Raw genomic sequence first — 20744 nt, 5'->3', positions numbered from 1 at the left:
AGTTAGCGCCAATCCACTCTGTGAATGTGGTTGGAAAGCAAAGCTGTAAATGCAACCACAACGATTACCTATGCGACGTCACTTAAATTTACTCACGTCGCTCTACTAATAGCGTAAGCAGAGATAAGTGAAATGCACTTGGCCACACCCTCTATTACTTCAAAGAAATATTCTTGCTAAGGTTAAATTAATGCATGGAGCATGAACGGTGGCTGGTTGAGTTGTATTGGTGTAGCACATGAGTGGAAACGTTTTTTTTTATAAAATAAAGCTCACACCCGCTGTCAGACGATCTCACTTCTCCGTCTCTGCCGTCGTGGACGGAGGCGACGAGATCGGCGGCAGAGACGGAGCGAGCGGGAGCAGGAGGAGGAGGAGGAAGAGGAGCAGGAAGAGGAAATACGTCTATTCAGATTTCTAAACGGCCCAGATTGCGGCCCAGAGGAGCGGTTTCTTCCTCACTGTAGCCCATATTCAGTGCGCGCCGCCTGTGCTCTGTCCACCAGCTGAAGCTGGGTAGGCAGAGAGGGTCTGGACAGCAGCATGTCCGGTTGCTTTTGCTCAGTAGTTGACGGAAAGAGAGGAGGGTTCTCAGTGCTGAAGTTTTATTGATTGTGGGGGTTTAACGCACCGACGCAATGCAGGCGATGATGCACGCCGTAGTGGAGGGCTCCGGAATAATTTCGACCGCCTGAGGATCTTTAACGTGCACCGAAATCTCGTACACATGGGCGTTCTTGCTTTTCGCTTCCGTCAGAAAAGCGGCCGCCGCGGCCGTGAATCGAACCCGCGGCCTCGTGCTCCGCAGCCCAACGCCTTAGCCACTGAGCCACCGCGGTGGGTTTAGGGCTAAAGTCGCACACCCCGATTAAGTGGCAGAGTGTTCTTACTTCTGAGCAAAATTTACATTCAGCGTATTCGGGTGCATTAATGGAAGACCCGTCGGGTGTGGGAAGGAGTCCGATTGTATCAGCCGTAGGGTAGATTGTTGTTCTATAGAAAGGTCAAGGTAAGGAAAAGGTAGGGTCGTTCTCAGAAGGGGATAATGCTGGGTTATGTCCCTGAATGAGACAAGCGGGTGACCGTCCTCGTGTAGCTCCATAGCACGGGGGGTAAAAGTGCAGGCTTGGTGGGCGTATTCGCTGACCTCCATGGAAGCGTGAGCGGGTGTTTAGATGAGCTGAATAGAACCATTTTGGGAGTGGTTTTTTAGCACACGCAGTGCAGGTCGGGACACCAAACCCGACAGGTGATTCCGGTAGGCTTGTTGGGAATCGGTGACTACCTTCTGAACCCCTGGTTTAGTGAAAGCCAAGGCGATGTCTCCCTCTGCTGCTTCCATCATGTCTTGAGTCTTGAGTGAGGCACAAGCAAAAAGGTCGGTTCTGGAGGCAGCCACGATGATGGCGTACTGCTGCCCTCGGTGTTGGGAGGCGTCTGCGTAGATAACTGCATGCTCCCCACCGAGGGTGCTGTTGTGCGCTTGAGCCCGTGCTTTTCGGCGACCCTCGTCGTCTGAGGGATAGGGAGCATCTTTATTTCTTTTCGCCAAAAGTACAAGAGTACATCAAGCGGAGTGGAATTCGGTGCTGCTCAGTCAATCTGTTGAAAGATGCGGTGACTTGCCCCAGTTCTGCTCATTCGGAGCTTCTGGATAGAAAGATGGCCCTCTATCAGCTCTGCCACCGTGTTGTAGAACCCTGTGCTAAGCAGCCTCTCTGTGGACGCACTCATGAGAAGGCGAATGGCTTGCTGAACCACCTTTCTAAACATTATATAAAGCATCTTTATGACCTCCTTGCCGAAAAGGAGACAGTGGGTTGACGTAAGTGATTCTCGAGAGGGCGAAAGCTTTAACTGATTCTCGAGAGAGCAAAAGCTCTATCTAATGGAATGGTATCGGATTCCTTGACGCCTCGCTTCTTGCTGGCAACTCGCCTGATCATGCGTATGATTTATTGATGCTGTGTTTGAGGCGCTGCAAGGATACGTCACTCTTGGTGTTGGCCTGAAGATGTAGGCCCAGGATCTTGACGCTGGGGCTTGGAGTGATGGCCTGGTCATCAAGGAGTATTTGAATGTGTTCCTTGAGGTATCGTCTGGCGTGAGGGCGAACGACGAGGAGCTGAGATTTTTTACGTGAACACTGGAAGCTACAGGCCCATTGGCATACTAGAAGTGAGATGCCATGGGTGAGGTGAGCTTCCTTTAATCGCTATCGCCTGGCATTTAGCGAGAATGCAGGGGTTAAACCCGTAGATGTGCTTGGTGAGTGCACCACTTGTCTTCCCCGTCTCCACGTCAGCTCGTAGATAAATCGGGAAGACAACGGGCTCTTGCTTTGTTTCTCTGTTAGTTCCAGGTTCGATTCCTGGTGGTGCAATAAATTTTATTATTTGTTCGCGGGAGTTTCCTGGTGACACCAAGGGTCGCGAAAGAACCCTTGGGGGGTAGAGGTAAAAAGCTTTGCTTTAAAACCGAGTGTCCCCATCAATCCGCTCAGAGTTAACATTGCACACATCATCCATGGTTATACAAAGCAACAGGAAGTATGCGGTCGGCGGCAATATCAATACATCTTACAATCTAACACGAGGACGCTCACCTGCAATGACAGAAAGGACGAGTTCAGCGCAGGTACGAAATGCGCCGCCACATGCGAGCATGTATACCCCCCCCCCCCCCCCCTTACTTGTGAAATTTATGGACGTGCAACCTAGCCTTGAGTGTTGCAGCGCTTTCTTTTCTTTCGGTTTTATTACATTTAGAAATATGCCGCAATTATACTATTGCCTACAACACTGGCCGCCGCTTAGGTGCAGCATGGGATCGTCAGCAACTTTTGCCATAACGGGCACGTGCCATGTTTCTTGAGCGAGAGAGGCTCGGACACGCGCACTAAAATTACTTGACGCTCCAGTTCGAGTCGTCGATGTCATAGAAAAGAGACAAAGAAATTTCGCCGAGCTCAGTTTCCCCAGCGTAGACTATCGCTCTAGAACTCGTACACAGTTGTGCCCGCACAGAAAATTTGCATGGCCAACCTTTCACTCCTTGCTTTACGCAGAGGACAAGGAACTGAACGGAAGAAAGGACGCCGAGTTTCTACAGCGCTTTCTGCGCGTGCGCAAGTATAATGTGGAAGCGGCCCTGCGCACCGTGCAGAACTACTACCGTATTCGCATCACCAGTGGTCCCGTCTTCCAGGAGTTCCTGCCATCCACTGTGTCCTCGGTCACAAGAAATCTCATGATGGTTCTGCCCGGAAAGGACGTGCACGGACGTCGCGTTTTTCTTTTCAAGATCGGTGGGTGACCAAAGCGCGAAAATATTTCGGTGACGTCACATCACGCACTTTAAAAGAGCGTATTTGGACCTTGGGTGGTGGTTGAGCGGAGCATCAACGAAAATGAGCATGCGCAGAACAAAGATTGATTGATTGTAGGGTTTAACGCGCCGACGCAACGCAGGCGATGAGGCGCGCCGTAGTGGAGGGCTCCGGATTAATTTTGACCACCTGGGGATCTTTAACGTGCGCCGAAATCTCGTGCACACGGGCGTTTTTGCTTTTCGCCTCCATCAGAAAAGCGGCCGCCGCGGCCGGGAATCGAACCCGCGACCTCGTGCTCAGCAGCGCAACGCCTTAGCCACTGAGCCACCGCGGCGGGTGCGCAGAACAAAGAGCATGTTATTGCTGATAAATTGCGTCTCCGATCAGCAACGCGAGGCACAACTTCTCCGATGAGACATCTTCAGCTCTGTCGTTAACAAAAACCTATCATCAACGGTGAAGTGGAGAAGGGAAAACGCTAGGCAAAGAAGTGCGAGGGGAAATGGCGAGGAGGTATTGAGAGTGCGCGCCTGAAGAAGAAAATGGGGTTAGGGAGGTCCCGGGCATCGAACCCGAAACCTCTACGCCGTGAAGCCGGCAACCTAACCATTGGGCCAACCAAAAAGCCCGAGGGGTACGGGGTTAGCAGCGGCAGGGAACAATAACATGTGTAGCCAATTGGAAAGAAAACTAAGTTGTGTTCACATGCAGTGCGCAACACCTACATGGAAAAAAGGCCAGAAGAGAATTTACCCAATTATTAAAGGAGTAGTGACATGAAATTTCAAAGCTGAGATAACTATGTAAAATGCTTCCTTTTTATCAGGAGGTATCTCCCAGCAAGTTTCAACAGCAAGCGTTCGGCGTAACATATTTTAAATTCGTCTTAGTCTTCGCCCGCACGAGAAAGCCCAGAGCGGGCCGACATCACATCATCTGCTACTTGCCCCAAACTGCCGACGTAGGGGCTCCCGTGACGAAGCCCTCGCGCTGGCTGTGGTTGGCGCGCGCTGCTCGGGCGTGTGTACACGTCATGGTTTTGGGACTGACGTCATGCTGCCCGGGCGCGTGCGGATGGTGAAGACTACAGCAAAAATTGGGCCCATCTCCCCGCGAGGGGGACGCGAGTAAATGCGTCGCATAGGGGGTGAATGTATTGCGTTAACGTTTAGTGTTTGGGGAGTTGGTGGTAGTGAATGCGTTGTATCAGCAGCTTCTTGACGTAGTTTGAATGAGTCAAGGATATAAGGCGCGTTCGTAGCCTCCCATTCTGTGTCGGCTTTGTGGCGCAGTGGGTAGAGCACCATGTACATTGCGTTCCGCCCGCAGGGTCGAGGGATCGAAACCAGGCGCCGGATAGTATTTTTTTTATATAGTGTAGGGGGAGGGGTGCGGACTACGACTACGGACGTCAACGCGGGTGACATCGTGAGTTACTGAAATGCTCTGCATTTAATACAGTCGCTGGTAGTGAACACCTCGGCCTGTCTGGGCGCGCGCGTCCAGAGTGGCAGCGGTACAGCAAGAATGGTGACATCACGTGAAACCTCCTGTCATGGCGGCGGCAGGGCGTTCGTTTTGTCGAAACCGAAACTGACACGAATAAACGACGCCGTAAATGATTGTTTACGCTGCGCTCGACCGTCTAATGTGTCATTCTATGATTAGTGGGCTGGTAGGCACGCATAGCAGCGGAAAAAACGTAACACAAAAATTTCGTGTCAGTACTCCTTTAAAGCTAAGTTGGCCAATATTACAGCCGAAAAAAATTAATAAACCTTCCAACGAATTTAGGTGCCCATAGCGTGCAAAAGCCGTTTCATCTCGCCTCCTCTGGCCGCCTGATTACAAGACGGGACGGCAAATGCATACATGAGTTTGGAAATTGGAAAGAAATATTAAAAGAGCGAAGAAAGTGATAACCTAACCCCCAAAATAAGCACAAAAGAAAATAATTAAAAGACTGCAGCCGCATGAAAGAAAGTACGACGAATCAGGGGAAAAAACGCTTCCCGTGGTCAGGATCTAACCGGGGTCCCTCGCGTTATGGAACCGCCGTCTGCGCGCTTGCGCTATGATTCTTTTTCCCTGTTACCTTTATGTCACTAATGAACATGTGTCGACCTCGGATTAAAAGCCACCGCCTATACCTTGGTTGGCTGAACGATTTAAAATCAACATCGAATGTTCACAACTCTTCCAGTACACATAACCATTCCACGTCAGGTTCCTGCCAATGATGCAGAAGACTGGTCACACTTAGCGAGAAATATTTGCTCACAGTTGTGGCATTAACATCAGAGTGCCGCGCGACCATACGGGATCACCAAATTGCGTGCAGTCCTACGATCATTATCATGTCGTGCGGTGCGTAATGCCTTTATACTGCCAAGAAATGTATCCCATGAGGCGTTACAGGAAGATCCTTCTTTATCGTTCTCTGTAAAACACCCCCCCAAAAAAGATGGCGTGCCAGCACTCTATGAACACGGGCTCAATGTTTTCGGGTTTTTGCACAAAGTACGTGTTTAGGACCAGCCAAGGAAAAGTAATTTTTCCTCCATCCATGTACCAACAGAAAGTGTGCCGGTGTGCAACTTAAAGAAAAATGTTTTCACTAAGGTGGGCACTACTAACGTTTTACCAGTGACAGAACATAGTGGCCAGCCCCTGCACCATACAATGAATAATACAGAGGTACTGGAAACAGCATTTGGTTCAAGGTTTACGTCACTGTTTTTCTCGATACATTCGACAAATACTCCAAGGTAAATCTAACGGACGCAAATTTGAAGGATTGCACCACATCTTTCCAAAATCCCTTAACGACACGTATTTTATGGCATGTTGACACAATACTGCGCTATCATTGCATTCGGGGCGCACAGCATTTCCTTTGAGTTCGTCACGCGGCCATTGGCTTTGGACTTTGTCTAAGCTTTGGTTTCGGAGTTTGGCAGTTTGGATTTCGAAACTTAGGAGGGTGGATTGTGGACTTTGCTTTAACCCAGTTTGTATGAAGAAAGCTTCGCTTTTTAAACATCTTTCGCTAAAAGAAAGGGACACTCAAGTGGTTCGTAAACTCTGCCGGATTACGTGCCCAAATTGAAGTCTGGAGCATCTAGGGCCATGTTTAGACCAATCTCGCTACGTTTACGCGACTTTATTCAGTAGAAAACTCAATTCGAATGTGCTGTCCTTCTCCTTGCATTCTCGTTGCCGATTTCTTATGACGTTTCGCAGACGTCAAAACGAGATGGCTTGTCCTGACTGCGCTACTGCACGGCTAGCCGACCCTCCGACACAATCAGTCGCCCGAGCGCTTAGTCGGCCGGAGGCCGGCTGGTCGTCGCAATTCGTTCGCTCAGTTGAAACTAAGCCATGACACGTTTGTGCCTGGAACAATGTGCCTTTAGCTTGTTAGTTTGTCGACGGTATCAAGCTCTAAATTCAAGTCGCTCCACACAAGCGCATATGCGGCGCTTCGCTGACTGGTACACTGGTAGAAAAATCTAGGGCCAATTGAAGGCGTGAGAAGAGAGAGCGAAGTTAATCTAAGTAGTAAGGAATTAAAATCAACCCAAACTTTTATGGTACAGCGTAAAACCAGGGAGCGGGAACGAAGCACATTTTGCGCTGTGTGAACTAGCACAGCGGCCAGCAGCACGACCACACATCTGCGAACGCTTTTCTGATATTGCACTGGCAATTTATGATATTGCACGTGCAATCGACAAGACATAGTTTTCTAAGCTGCTTGGAGTACTAAAACTGAATAGAATGTAAACAGGCTACACGATATATATTTTATATTTCAATTCCTGAAGCCACTGGCTTATGACCGAGTGCTCGGAAGCTTTCGGTTTGTTGTTTTGCAATTCGCGAGTCCAAATCCCCCATGGAGCATGTTTTCGTTTTTCAAATTGATTTGTTTCTTTTGGGTCACGTTTTCTAAACTGAATTCACCATTTTTGCGCTGTAACGTCCATTGCTCGACGAGCGAGGTCGCAGAACGCGTGCAGACTGACACTGATGCGCTGGCGAGTTTTCGTTGGCGTGGTGTTGCCATAAGCACCGTCGGCCTGCGGGCAAAGTCCCGAATCAGCCGACCCTTAGTCTGGGGCGAATACGCCTCTTACGATACGGGCAGGAGCAAGGCAAGCTCCAAAGGTGGGGGAAAAGCGCGTCTCATTTATGCACCTCCGGTGACGCGGAGGGCGCTCATTCACTGCGTACGCCTCGGCTAGTGATCGATACGATTTCAACCCGTGCTGGCAGGCTTATCTTGCGCATTTTACACCCGACAACATGGCAAAAGCGCGGTATGCCGATTACTGAGATATCGAGAATTCCCAGGCAATGATAACGTCGGATGCCGAACATGTTGTTTCGCAGAACCGAAACCGAAACTTGTTTGAATTCTAGCCTTGGACATCGTCCAGTCACAGTAGCACCTCGCTTAGACGTCACTGCTTTAGTTGGTGCGGCCGCCGCTGACCGCGCATGGTAGTTGTTCGTCTTTCAGGCGTAAAAAGCTATTATTGCCTTATCGACCGGAAAAATGATGAAGAGTGTGTTTATTTGAGCCTGTCTGCGCAATGCAAGCAAAAACAGAAGCTTGACAAATTCACTTCAGTGTCCATTTAAGAAAAGCACAGACATAAGAAAAGCCAAGTTAAAGCTATAGCGAAGACCACCCCGCCCCACTATTTCCTGCCTTCGCATATTTATTGCGAAGGTAGACGAATTTTTTCTGCACGTAACCGCACTACTGAGATGGTTTCAGGCGTCACATGACTGTCGCTGTAGCTGTGTCGGCTTATGGGGCTCGCCTAGTACTCACGGGAAGCTACACATCTCGTGTAGCCTTGGCAGTGGAATTAGGGCTCCTGTCGCGGAACTCAAGGCAAGTTCATAAGTGCGGCATATGGTAAACTTTCCTGGTTGGAGCTGACAGGCTCACTGAGCGGGTGCTTTTTTTTACACAACCAAGTTTTGGGCGCGAGTTGTATAGGGATTGTGAAGCTAAATTTAACAAGAGACCAGCTGAGTGCACCACCTATGCGGGCACAAATTATTTGTTGGCACATGCTCTGAAGCTTCTCTAGCTTGCCTGTATTTCGCGACACAAAGGCAGTCTGACGAGGAGCAAACAATCAAACGTCACGTATGCGCCGCTAACACAGGAACAGTACCATTTAGTGTGATTCGTTCTGTAGTGTTATGACGACACATTGGCCCGTGCACAGGAGTGCACGGGCCGACGTGATGTCACTGGTGATGGTGCGTGAAATCGAATGTCTTATAAGCACGGGGCTTCTTGGGTACGGGCTACATCGGAGTGGCGTCACTCTTTCGCGCTCATCACCGCTCGTTCCTCTGCGGGATCGGATGTGTCAGAAGTGTGATCGGTCTTTTCTTCCTAGACTGAGAGTGGCACTGGGGCCCGCCGGCGCAAGAATTATTCCAGTCTCTGAAAGGATCGATCACCTCGGCGCCATGCGTCGCCGAATTCAACCCTAAGCTGCGCAATACTTTGTCCGCCGATGCATTTTAAGTAGTTCTCATCTGTGTTCTCATGCAAGTGCCATCGGACGCGGAAGGCGGCCAGCTGCGTATCTCTCTTGGTCATTAACACGGACGGAGCAACGGTACGCGCAAATAAAAAAGCGCTGACCCTGGAGCGTGCGCCAGTAAAGCTAGAATGTCTTCAAGGCGCAGCTTTCTTAGTCTCCTTGATGGCTGTGTCGTAACCAAAACGTACTGCAGGAAAGCTTTTATTCATTGCGAGGCAAGCTACTTCCCTCAGCCGTCATGCTTTGAGTTTCGTATTGGAGAAACATTGATGCGCAGGTAGCGAAGTCAATACCCTGCGATGGTGAACGTCCTAGATTCTGCAAGCAATATACCTGGTAGGAAGCAACGAAATTTCCTTCATTAGAAGCGGCAGAACGAACAAGATGCACTGAGGTGGTTAAGAAACCCACCCGAGCTTCCAATCTGCCGTTCTCCTAGCGCGGCTGTTGCTATCGGTAAAGCGTGCCCGCACCCTGTTCGAACCTTATCACCCGTGAAAGGTACAGTACTTACTGCGGCTAGTTAGCTGACCGATACGAGCTTGTGCTTTATCGTTTGCCGCAAGCCGCTATTGATAATCCGTAAAGCGTGCGTCGCTCTGCCCTTGCTGTTTTGGCCAGGGGGAGCGCGGGCAACGACTAGACTAACTCGACGTGGATGCCGTGATGAGAGTGTTTATATAACGGTAGGATCGCGCTAGAGAAGGTAATATGAGATGGCTGTGATCCCCAGACGAGGTGAGGTAAAGGCGCCCGTCTGAAACGCGCTAGCCGGGACGCCGCTCTTGATAATCGAAACGGCGCTTACCGCTTCAGAAGAAGCTTCGCTCGCAGCAGGCTCAATGGGGTCTGGGTGGACGGTATAGGCGGGCAAGCCGGCCGCTTGAGCATTCCAAGCATTTCTCATTCCGTCAGTGAAAAAGCATACAAGCCACCCTTCTAGCCAGAGAAACACGGCCGGGTCGCGACGTAAAAGCTACCGTTGCCACCGTGAGAGCGCCTATAGGCGCTGTGCAGTGATCAGAGGGCGACACTGAGCCGCGACACCCAGCGCCGCCATCGGGGAATAAGAAAAACACTGGGTCGGCCACCGCTCGCCAGCGTGCTCGGGTTTCGGTTGCGCTCCTGCTTGGCGGCACCGGATCAAATGTAGTATACGCAATTTTTAAGTTTTATATTAATTAAAACATACTACTGTAATTCTACCGCACCGGGGTAGGAATAGACTGAAGGACGGAACTGTTGACGACGCGTACGGAGGAGGAAAGCAAGCGATATTGACTTTGCAATGCATAGCCAGAATGCAGGTGGAGCCTTTCGTGCGCACGTTTTCACGTTTCCACATAGTTTTTTCAGTGAATTTGTGTTTCCACTAGAAAACACAAATTAATTAGCTGCTCACCGCATTGGAAAGAAGCCGTTTTGTTCGCATACTTGAAATCGGACCGCCGTGGTTTCGCGAGTACGGTGCCCGTCTCACAGGATCAATTGTTTGGGTGTAGTGCGGTGTGTACGCTGCGCTACGTGCTAGTAGCATTGACTTCAAAGCAAGTAAAATTACCTTAAATACGCGGGCTCCAGTGTGGATCATACGGGTGGGAAGCATCGAGAACTGCGCACCAACTGGGGGAGATTTTCGATTGATTGTGCGGTTCAACTCGCCGACGCCAGACAGGCGATGAGGCGCGCCGTGGTGGAGGGATCGGGATTAATTTTGACCACCCGTGGCCTCCGCGATTTGCTGCCGGCGGCGCGCCGTGGCGCGCCGCCGGTAGCCGATCGCGGAGGCCACGGACCACCTGGGGATCTTTCACGTGGCCAGAATCTCGAACACGAGGGCGTTGTCGCTTTTCGCATCTATCGGAAATGCGGCCGCTGCGGCCGGGAAACGAACCTGACGACGATTTTCAATCTCACGGCTTGACGTATCGCCAAACATTCCCAGAATGCGCCTTGCTCCTCGCCCCTGACAGTTCGTTCCGGCTCGTGCCAGTTCGTCCCACCCCGAGAACACGGAGCGAGCAAGCTTTCTTACTCCGTGCACCAAGTCAACTATCGCCTCAGGAGCGAAAGACTACAACCTCTGTGCCTTCTGTCTCCTTTTCCGTGAATACATTCACAACGGTACACGGGTTTCGCTGCAAGACTACCTCTTCCTTTTTACGGGGTAAGCAGAGCCTCCAAATATTAGCGTAATCATAAACTCCGTTTATTTTTTATTGTTCTCTGAAGTTGCTGTTGTGAGCCCCGTTAAAACGGCAGCTGAGTGTTACGTGCCGCATGAATTTTCATTATAAACGCCGCGGAAGACACATGCACAAAGCAGAAAAACCAACCTTCGTGCAAATACTGCCAATGCGCGCGGTATTCGCTAGGAGGGGAAATTTATTTTAAGCTCACGAGTATTAACAGCTGGCAAACCGATATACTTTACTTTGACAGCAGCATGTAATCTGATTGGTAGTCATCGCCGTTGTATTTTCTAAAAATTTCACGGAATTGTGCCGCCTGTGAGGCTGTGACCAGCGACCAGCCTTCCCAACTCGGACGATTCAGGGCAGCGAAGGCGGTAGCTTTCCTTCTGCGCTTTGTTTCTTTTTAAAGCCTCTCGGTCGATAACACTCCATCCTGTCGCCGTTGCAGCGTATTCCGCAAACTTGAGCCGCTTAAGCGCACCTAACCACTTGATAGAAGCCTTTGCAAGGGCGCGTGCACAGTGCCTAAAGCAGGCGGCCGACCAGGACGGTGCGGCTCGGCCTAGCGAGTGTTGCGCGGAGGCGCGGTAGATGGCGCTACGCCCGCTCGGCAAACTTGACTGCACGGAGCCTATACGCCTCGAGCGCGGCCTGTAGGCACTGACCTCTACTAGACCTCTACTACTGTAGGCACTGACCCCTAGTGGAGGTCAGTGCCTGTAGGTAGGGGCGCCACTGAAATCCCCCTAGCGGCCCGTTCCGAAAGCAGGCGCGGGAGTCCCCGGCCCGCTCCCCCCTGTCGCCGTTGCTTTTGGGGCTCGTTCAAGACAACGATTTACCGTTTGTCCGCGTTCGAAATACCGAATAACGTGGAGCAGGCACTCTGTTTGCAAGCGTGGTGTGTTCACGAGAGTATAAACGTTTATGACGCGATCTTAGTAAGATCTATATGAGCGCCGGGCGTGTCACAGGCCGGCTTCCCAAAGCCAGAATTTACACGCAGCTGATTGCAATTCCGCTGCCCTGAAATTTAGTGGCAGTGTCTCCCTAAGCAGTGTTTGCTCCGATGGTCATGTTGTGGCCATACACACTGTGATGTAAATCGACTTCGTTCGCTTACAAAACCTAGCGGAGCACTCATTCATACCTGACAGCACGCAAATTACGCATGCCAATATCACATATCAGATATTGATCAGTACTCTGAACAAGCCAATGCGGCAGAAATTTGACAAACATTGTACCAAAGAAGTACGATGAATAATGCAAAATTACACTCCGGAGTCAGCACACGATGACCAATTTAATGCTGGGTCGTCTTGTCCCGAGGTGAGCGCTCGCAAAGATTCATCTGTTACATTTATCCTCCACGAGAAGCGCGGAGATGGGCTTATAGAGTAATCTGCGTCCGCGACCAAACTCTTCTTCGAAACATCGTCGTATTATACATGGAGACTGCGGAATCTAGCATAAACCGAAATCAGAGACCCTTATCAGATACGACACTCTTCAAACGAGCCCGTGTGTACGAGATTTCGGCGCATGTTAAGGACCTCCAGGTGGTCAAAATTCATCCGGAGCCCTCCACTACGGCGCGCCTCATCGCCTCCGTTGCGTCGGCGCGTTTAACCCTGCAATTAATCAATCAACTCCTCCAACGACACCTCGTGTCGCTTGTGAACTGCCTACCCTGTATTCTTCAAAAAATGCGTCCGCCGAGTGATCAGCCGTTCGTTGAAGGCGAAAAACAAACGAAAAATGAGCACGCAGCTTGTGTGTGCGAGTACTAAAACGTTCATTCGTTGATTTCGCTCCGCATTTGTAAACAACGATAGTTGAGCGTCCTCCTCCTCAACCCCCACCCACCCATGTCTAGCGAAATATCAGTGCATTTCGCATCTTGTTGGTCTGGTGAATACTACCTTGCTCAAACAAACGTCTTAGTATTTCAGAAGCTGCACTCGGTTTTTTTCATTCCCGTACGACTATTCTATTTATTCCTCACTTGCAGACCATTCATTTTCCCGTGGGTTCATTGAAGGAACACTGATGTGATTTGTAAACATTGCGGGATTACTAGCGCAAATTGTAGTTCGGAGTCCGTAGGCATTGTTTCGACCACTCTGGCCGCGTTTACGCGAATTTATTTAGTAGAAAAATCAATTCGAAAATGCTGTCCTCCTCTCTTTACGCTCGCCCATTTTCTGTGGCGTTTTCGTGTGACGTCAGCAGGAGATGAGCTGGAAAATGGCTGCGCTACTGCACGGTTCGCCGACCAGCCGACCTACCGATCGAGTCAGTCGGCCCAGCGTTTCGTCCGCCGGCCGCCGACAGGTCGTCGCTATTCGCTCGCTCAATTGAAACTAAGCCACAACACCTTTGTGAATGAAAGAATGTGCCTTTCCTTTATTTGTTTGTTTGTACACTGTGTCAAAATCAGAGTCCGGGTCGCTCCACACAAGCGCTGCACAAGTGCACATGCGACGCTTCGCTGACTTTACGCTAGTAGGAAAATCTAAGGCCAATTGAAGGCGGGAGAAGAGTCAGCGAAGTCAATATAGGTACTAAGAAAATAAAATCACCTGAAACTTTTACCGTACAGCGCAAAACTAGGGAGCAGGAAGCACTTTTTGCGCTGGGTAAACAAGCACAGCGGTCAGCAGCACGACCGCACATCTGCGAACGCTTTTCCGTCAAAGAAATGCAATTGCTAGACGTGAGATATTGTGGAAGTTTGGGGGACACTTACTGCAGGAGTGATATACAACAAATAGTCACCAATCACGGTGCCCCCCCCCCCTCCTGACGTCACAGCCTTTAGTTGGTGCGGCCGCCGCAAACCGCGCATAGTAGTTTTTCTTCTTTCGCGCTTTGTAAAATAATTACCGATTTGTCAACCGGATAAACGATGAATAGTGTGTTAATTTGAGCCAGTCTACACAGTGCAAGCAAAAACGGGAGCTTGACAAATTCACTTCAGTGTCCCTTTAACTCATACCTTGGTTCTTACTATAAGGCATGAGTGGGCACATATCTGACAATGCACAGCCTTTGAGTGTACTTAACATTTTCGGGTGGCTTATATTCCCAAAAGGCACAAGTTTTTGTCAGCTATTGGGTTATCACATCCCCGAAACATATTTTTCCACGACGTACATATTCGAAGCAAAGCCGCATTTGTTGTCTGCGCTGCAAAACAAACCAACCTCTTACAGTGCCAATATCAGGTCTAAACGAGGCGACAATAAATAGAATTCACTTGTGCTGACGTGTTCGAAGGTGACAGCGGTGATATTCTGCTGCCGTCGCCGACGCCCGCAAGAGCGGCCAAGAAGTGCGCAGAACCGCCTCCCCGGGTAGCTCTTGTTGGCGTTCGAGCGCTCTACCAAGACGCACCTGTTTTTTTTTAGTGCCCTAAACGTGCGATTTGCTTACAGACGTCACCATAAAAAGTGGTTTAGTGAGCGGAAAAGCAAAGAGAAGCGAAAGAGAACCAAAACACTGCATAACCACCTATTAGCCACGCAGCGCTAATCCCGCAAACGCCGCGGAGAAGCGGCGGCAGGCGGCGCAGCGATCGCGAATCTCGAGGCGTATACTCCAACTTTGTGACGCAATGACTACGTTGCAAAAAAGAAAAAAGAAAGGGAAATGGGAGAGAGAAGTATCTACTTTATTCACTTATGTCTCAGCAAATAACACATCGTTGCTCGTTGAACAAAAGCCAAGAGGGCTACAAAACGTATTATCTTCCAGTTAAAACAAAACTCCATTCAGCCGTCAGTGTCCCTTTAAATGGTTGTTGAAACTGTGCGATGCTGCACGCTCAAACAACCGCTAACTAGATGAAGGGATAATTGAAGATTTCGTGGGTAAATAGTGGATTCTTGCAGCGCATATATGGGACGGTTTGGAGCAATGGGAGAGGCCTTCGTGTTACAGCAGGCGTAAATAGGTTGATGATGGTTATGATGATGAGGGTGAGTTCCGTTAGCTGGATGGCCCCTGCACGATGAATAAATAATAGTTTGTCCAAGTCAGGTTTAGCCAGAGGCAGAGGGCAGTGTGGTCCCCTCCCGCTAGAACGTCGCGTTCCCGAAAGCGGCTTATGATTGCGCACATTCGGTACTTGAGCGAAGCGCGAGTACTTTTCCCATGTAGCGGGACGCCAGGCAAGGTGTCGGTCAAACCCGAACTGTTCTTAGGGTCGACCGCTTTATTCGGGGCTTATAGCGTAGGGCGAAGGTAAAATGTAGGGCGCCTGTTCCCTGTACACTCTTAAAGGGACACTATAGTGTAAAACCACATCGGTATTCCTATATCGGTAGATTAGAGCGTTGAGAATACCAACATACCACTCGCAGCGGCAGCAGTTGCTTAATAAGACAGAAAATGCCAAAAACACAAAAGCAAGTGTCAACGCCCCATACACTTTCGCGCACTACACTTTGTGACATGACAAACCGACAATGTGTGGTGAAACAGGAACAAACCACAGCAAGCATACACCATAAAATATGATGCCGCATCCCAGGCGGTAAGGTGCGTTCCAGCTTCAATTTCACAGAACAGCTTCGTATTGCGTGCAAGCGCAGTCGGCGCAGTCAAAAGATGCGTGCGTGCGGGTGAACGCGAGAGCCTACCGAACCTACTGACCATAGCGCATGCATACTTGACACAGTGAGCGACAAAAGCAGGTGCGATTACCTAATTTACCAGAAACAAGACGGCCGTGAAATTATTTGATCAATTTCAAACGTATTTTCAACACATGCCACCAGACGGAGGCACGTCCTGGGCACATTACCAGGAACGCTGCACCGAGGTCCTTCCTCGCCGCCAATCCAGGGCACGGCCACTGGATGGAGCTTATCCAGCGGCCGTAGTGGTGGCTTAACGGCCGAATTAACTGTACGCCGCCACATCAAGATGGCATCAGATAAACCCTTCCTGATTGGTACGACGAAATTGAAAGCCAACAACGACATGCTTTCAGGAAGATGGCGACGATCGAGTAACACCTGGCCCAGCTCGCTCTGGTCGATTTGTGACATGCTCGCTGGAACGTCACGAAAAAATGGAAGCGAAACGGGAGAGAAGAATGCCAGCGCTAATTTTTTTTTCTCAGAAAAGAAGGCATCGTTGGCTGTCGAACAAAAGCTGGGAGGGGTACGGAACACGCGATCTTTCAGTCGAACAAAAAGTTACTCAGCCTTTACCGTCGCTTTAAGCCGAACTGGCACAAATAATTTAGGCGTACGTCATACATGTGTGCACATGCTTACACTAGATCGCCAATTTTTTAAATACAACAAACGTAGTAAACACGCGCTCCACTGACACCTGGAACATACCCCGCTTTCGTACAAACTACCAGCTACAATCTCTGCAGCACAACCTTCCTGATATTCTTAATAGATTTAAAGCAGTACTTTTCATTCACGAAAACCGTGCTGGGGGAGACCACCAGGCAGGCCAGGCTGCACTACGCCGCATCATTCGCCATGGCCGAAATGGTGGGCGTAAGCCTTTGCCTGGACCTGCTACTGGAGCTGGAGCCGCCACCCAAGCGCTTCGCCCTTCTCTGCGATTCCCGAGTGGCGCTACTGCGGATCTGGGAGGGCGCCCCGCGCTCCCTCCTTTTGCGGGCCGTGCGGGACAAGGGGCCACGGCTGGCTGAACGGGAAGCTCTCATGCCGCTGCAGTGGGTTCCAGGCCACATTAGGCTGGAGGGCAACGAGCGGGCAGACCAGCTAGCCGCCGACGACCACGAACTGCCTCCTTCGCCCACGGCGGCCCAGGTAGCTGCGGCTGACGCCCGCCTGCTGACACAGCGGTATGTACGGGCCCAGCACCCTGACCCGAGGTTGGCCGCTGGAGAGGCCCCAACGCCCGTGCGGGCCACACGGATGGCCCGACAGAAACGCACGGCTGTCCTGCGCCTCCGTGTGGGGTGCGTGTGGACGGCCGAGCGAAAACACCGCCTAGAGCTTTTCGACGACCCGTCGTGCCACCACTGCCGGGCGGAGGTCCAGATCCTGCCGCATCTGGTCCTCGAGTGCCCCCAGTTTGCGGCAGGGAAGGCGGCCTTCAGTGAAAGGACTCGGCTTCTCGAAGAGCTTCCGTGCCAGTGCCAGAGAGCGGGACGGAATCTATGAGGCCCTGGGGTCCTACCTGGACGCCTCAGGACTCCTCCCGGCTCTCCGCGTTCTCCCCAGTTCGACTGAACTGTGGGCGTGTTTTTTTTTCTCCCTTTGTGTGTGTGTGTGTGTGTGGGGGGGGGGGGGGGCTTTTTCTTTTTTCCTTAGTGTTCCTAGCGTTTAGTCTTGTATATATTGTGCATATATGTCCTTATTAGTCCTGTATATATGTATATATGTTTCCTCCCTTTCCCTCTCTCCTTCCTTTCCAGTCTGCCTGTGTTCCCCATTCCCCACACCCCCCACACCAGCAGGCATTCTGGTGTCCACCCTTAGGTGAGACAAACTACGCTGCTGGTGGTCTTTCCTTTCCATTTTGAGAATAAATTCATTCATTCATTCATGATTTGCAGATTTGATACTAATTGATGAAACTTGAATTATTTCTGGTGTTCTTGCCTGTTTCAGTTCTTTTGGCAGTGTCTGAGTTACTATTTTTAGTTGTTATTTGTTATGTCGGAGATAAAACTCGCTATCTCTTTTGTATTGCCTCCGTTTATACCGTTATTTATTCAACCAACTTTCCGTCACTGCTGCACTGTGCTACGTTACGTACATTTTTCTTTTGCTCACAAACATGTTGTTTGCTAATGTGTTTAATTTAGTATCCTTCTTGCTTTATATTACGTTTTGTGGTATCTACTGCAATTTAAATCGTTGTTGTCGTTTACATACTAAACAGGTTCGGAAACATTGTATTTGTTCCTAATATTTTTTTTTTTTTTGCTGTATGCAATGCCATGTGCGCCGCGCATGAATCGCCTGGGCCCTAGTCAAGTTGTTTTCAAAAACTTTTATCCCAGGAATCCATGTATATCCATCTAGATCTTTTTTAGTGAATAAACTTAACTGAACTGATCTGAATAACAGAACGAATTTTTAAGAGCATAAAGGCTACTCCAAATAAGCCCAGACTGAAAAGCACATGTTAAAAATTTAAATTTTGAGCGTTTAACGCGCCTAAAGTATACTTACACCTGGACTATGCCACGCGCCGTAGTGGATGGATCCGGATTAGTTTTGACCACCTGGGGATCTTTAACGTGCACCGAAATCTGAGACACAGAGGCAGGCAAGATGGTCGCCCTCGCTCCAAGTCTCGCGGCCGTCGCCAAGAGCGTCGAGCTCCGGAACTTCCACCGACCGACGTGAAAATCATTCTCCGCCCCTAAGAATAATCTCGACTTACAACGATGCAGCCACGCCGTGCTCCACGACAGCATCCGCAACGCAGCCGGCGTGAATCTGGAAGAAGCGCTAGCCGACACCTTACGCATAAACAACCTCCGCAACGTCATCGTCGTCAGCACACCTAGCTTGACCAGAGCAACTCTCTATGGGCGCATCGACTCGCTTCGTCTCGGGGACCGAACTCATGCAGTGAGCGCCTACACGGCCCCACCCGAACCTACGGCGAAGGGCGTCATACACAATATTCCGGATACTGATGACGCCGACGCCATCACCCGCAGTCTCGTCGACAGCCGCAACCCTACCACCCTGCAAGCCCGACGCCTCGGCACGTCCCACTCAGTGATTATCGCTTTCGAGGGTGGCACCGTTCCCTACTACGTATGTTGCCGTGGGACTGAATACAAATGCTATCTGCATAAGAAAAAGTACGAAGTTTGTGAGCGATGCGCAGCATATGGACACCGTATCGACGTCTGCCCCAAACCAGACAATTATACTCTCGAAGTCTGCCCGGTATGTGGTCTTCGCGATCCAACTGCTGTCCATCCTTGCACCCCACGTTGCGCCATCTGTGGCCTAGACCACAAGACGGGCGACAAAACGTGCAAACAGCGGTATCGCACCCCCTACCTATTGCAACGACGCCGCTGGGATCAAGAACGACACCGAAGGCACACTCCCGGACGGAGGTCGAACGGTCCCGGACGACCCACGGGACCGTTCGACCTCCGTCCCGCGTCTCGCAGGCCCCGCCGCACCCCAAGTGGTTCAGCACCGCTCCCGCTCTAAGCGAAGATCTACAAATAAGGGGGGCCTCGTCACGCTCGGACGCTCTCCGACGCCTAAACCTAGTGTACGCCAGCACAGCCCTCCTCCAGAACAGCGCCAGAGCTTGTCTACCGCTCGCCATCCCACCTCGTCTCCCACTCGCCAGCGGAGCTGCTCCGGCCGACGCCAGATCCGGTTTCCAGCATCAGGCGCTACAAGCTCCGCTGCGCCCCCCAAGGTGAGCTGGGCAGAATTGGCCTCCCAGTCCACACAGCACGTACATAAGGTAGACCCGGTACAGCAAGAATTAGTTAAGCTCAGGCAAATGATTGAACTCCTAGTGGAAGAGAACACTCAGTTACCTACACAACTCGCCCTACAGGTGGCAGGACAGCTCTCGTCCCAGGAGAACATGGACACCACTACTACACTTCCTTCCGAGTCAGCCCGGCACACCCCATCTGAAATTGCACGCAGTGAGCTCCCCAGCGACATACCCACACCCGCCGACTCGGAGCCCGAAATCGCCTCTATACAGTCTTCCAAACGTCGTAAGGGACTTGATGCTAAACCCAAGGATGCTCAGCATACAACTGAGCAAGTCGTGGACTCTAAATTACAGCAATTCGAACAGAAAACCGAACGCGCAATGAACGACTGCCTGGAGGAGCTCAAGGGCATGATCACGGATCTCACCAATACTATCGCAAAAGAATTCTCAGCCATGAAAGCCCGAATCTCGGTTCTAGAAAACACGCAGAGCCAGCCGGTCTCCGGGGGCGGCGGCCCAATTAAGCACAAGCCGTACACGCGTCCCACCCCTGAGCCCAACACAAGCACATTCCTAGAGCATATTGCATTACCTAAGAATACTCTCGGGGATTAACATGGGACAAGATAACCGACGACCCTATAGCAGCATAATTATCTGGCAATGGAACTGCAGAAGCTACCGAAAGAAGCGCGACGTCCTTCAACAGCACCTAAATGCAGTGGGGAACGACGCTGTACCAGATGTTATTGCATTACAAGAGACATATAGCACCTCCAAACTCGCAGGCTACCGTGCCTTTGCCCCGTTATATACTGTCCCTGCCAGCCGCCCCCACCACCTGGTCACCACGCTGGTCTGTCGCAATATCCCAGTTATACAACATGCCATGGGAGTCGAGGGGGCCGATGGCGTGCTGGTGGAACTGGTTTTCACCACGGGCCAGCGCAAGAGCAGCGTCTTTATACTTAATACGTACAGCAGCCCCGGCAGGCTCACCGTTTTTCTAAACTTTTTCGACGTGCGGCCGATCTGGCAGGCCATCATTCTCCGCTCCTTGTCCTGGGCGACTTCAATGCCCCACACACAGCATGGGGCTACGGACGGAACACAGCGAAGGGCACCCGCTTATGGCTTGATGCACAACAAGAGCGTCTTACGCTCTTGACCGATCCGATGCAACCCACAAGGCGGGGTACGAGTACCACA

The 20744-nt window shown here is 50.8% G+C and overlaps 1 protein-coding gene across 1 annotated transcript in view; it reads left to right on the top strand.

Annotated features, from left to right (window-relative positions):
- LOC144178187 (retinaldehyde-binding protein 1-like) overlaps positions 1–20744 on the top strand; it is a 44582-nt gene that overhangs the window by 12640 nt on the left and 11198 nt on the right. The window contains exon 2 of the mRNA XM_077705825.1: positions 3068–3307. Coding sequence (XP_077561951.1) covers positions 3068–3307 — 240 coding nt within the window. The remainder of the gene's footprint in view (positions 1–3067; positions 3308–20744) is intronic.

Source organism: Haemaphysalis longicornis, unplaced genomic scaffold (genome assembly GCF_048455015.1).
Source record: "Haemaphysalis longicornis isolate Haplotype H1 unplaced genomic scaffold, Haemaphysalis longicornis Haplotype H1 scaffold_4, whole genome shotgun sequence".
Classification (NCBI taxonomy): Eukaryota; Metazoa; Arthropoda; class Arachnida; order Ixodida; family Ixodidae; genus Haemaphysalis; species Haemaphysalis longicornis.
The sequence above is the reverse complement of the archived record's forward strand: the minus strand, read 5'-3'. Positions and strand labels throughout refer to the sequence as shown.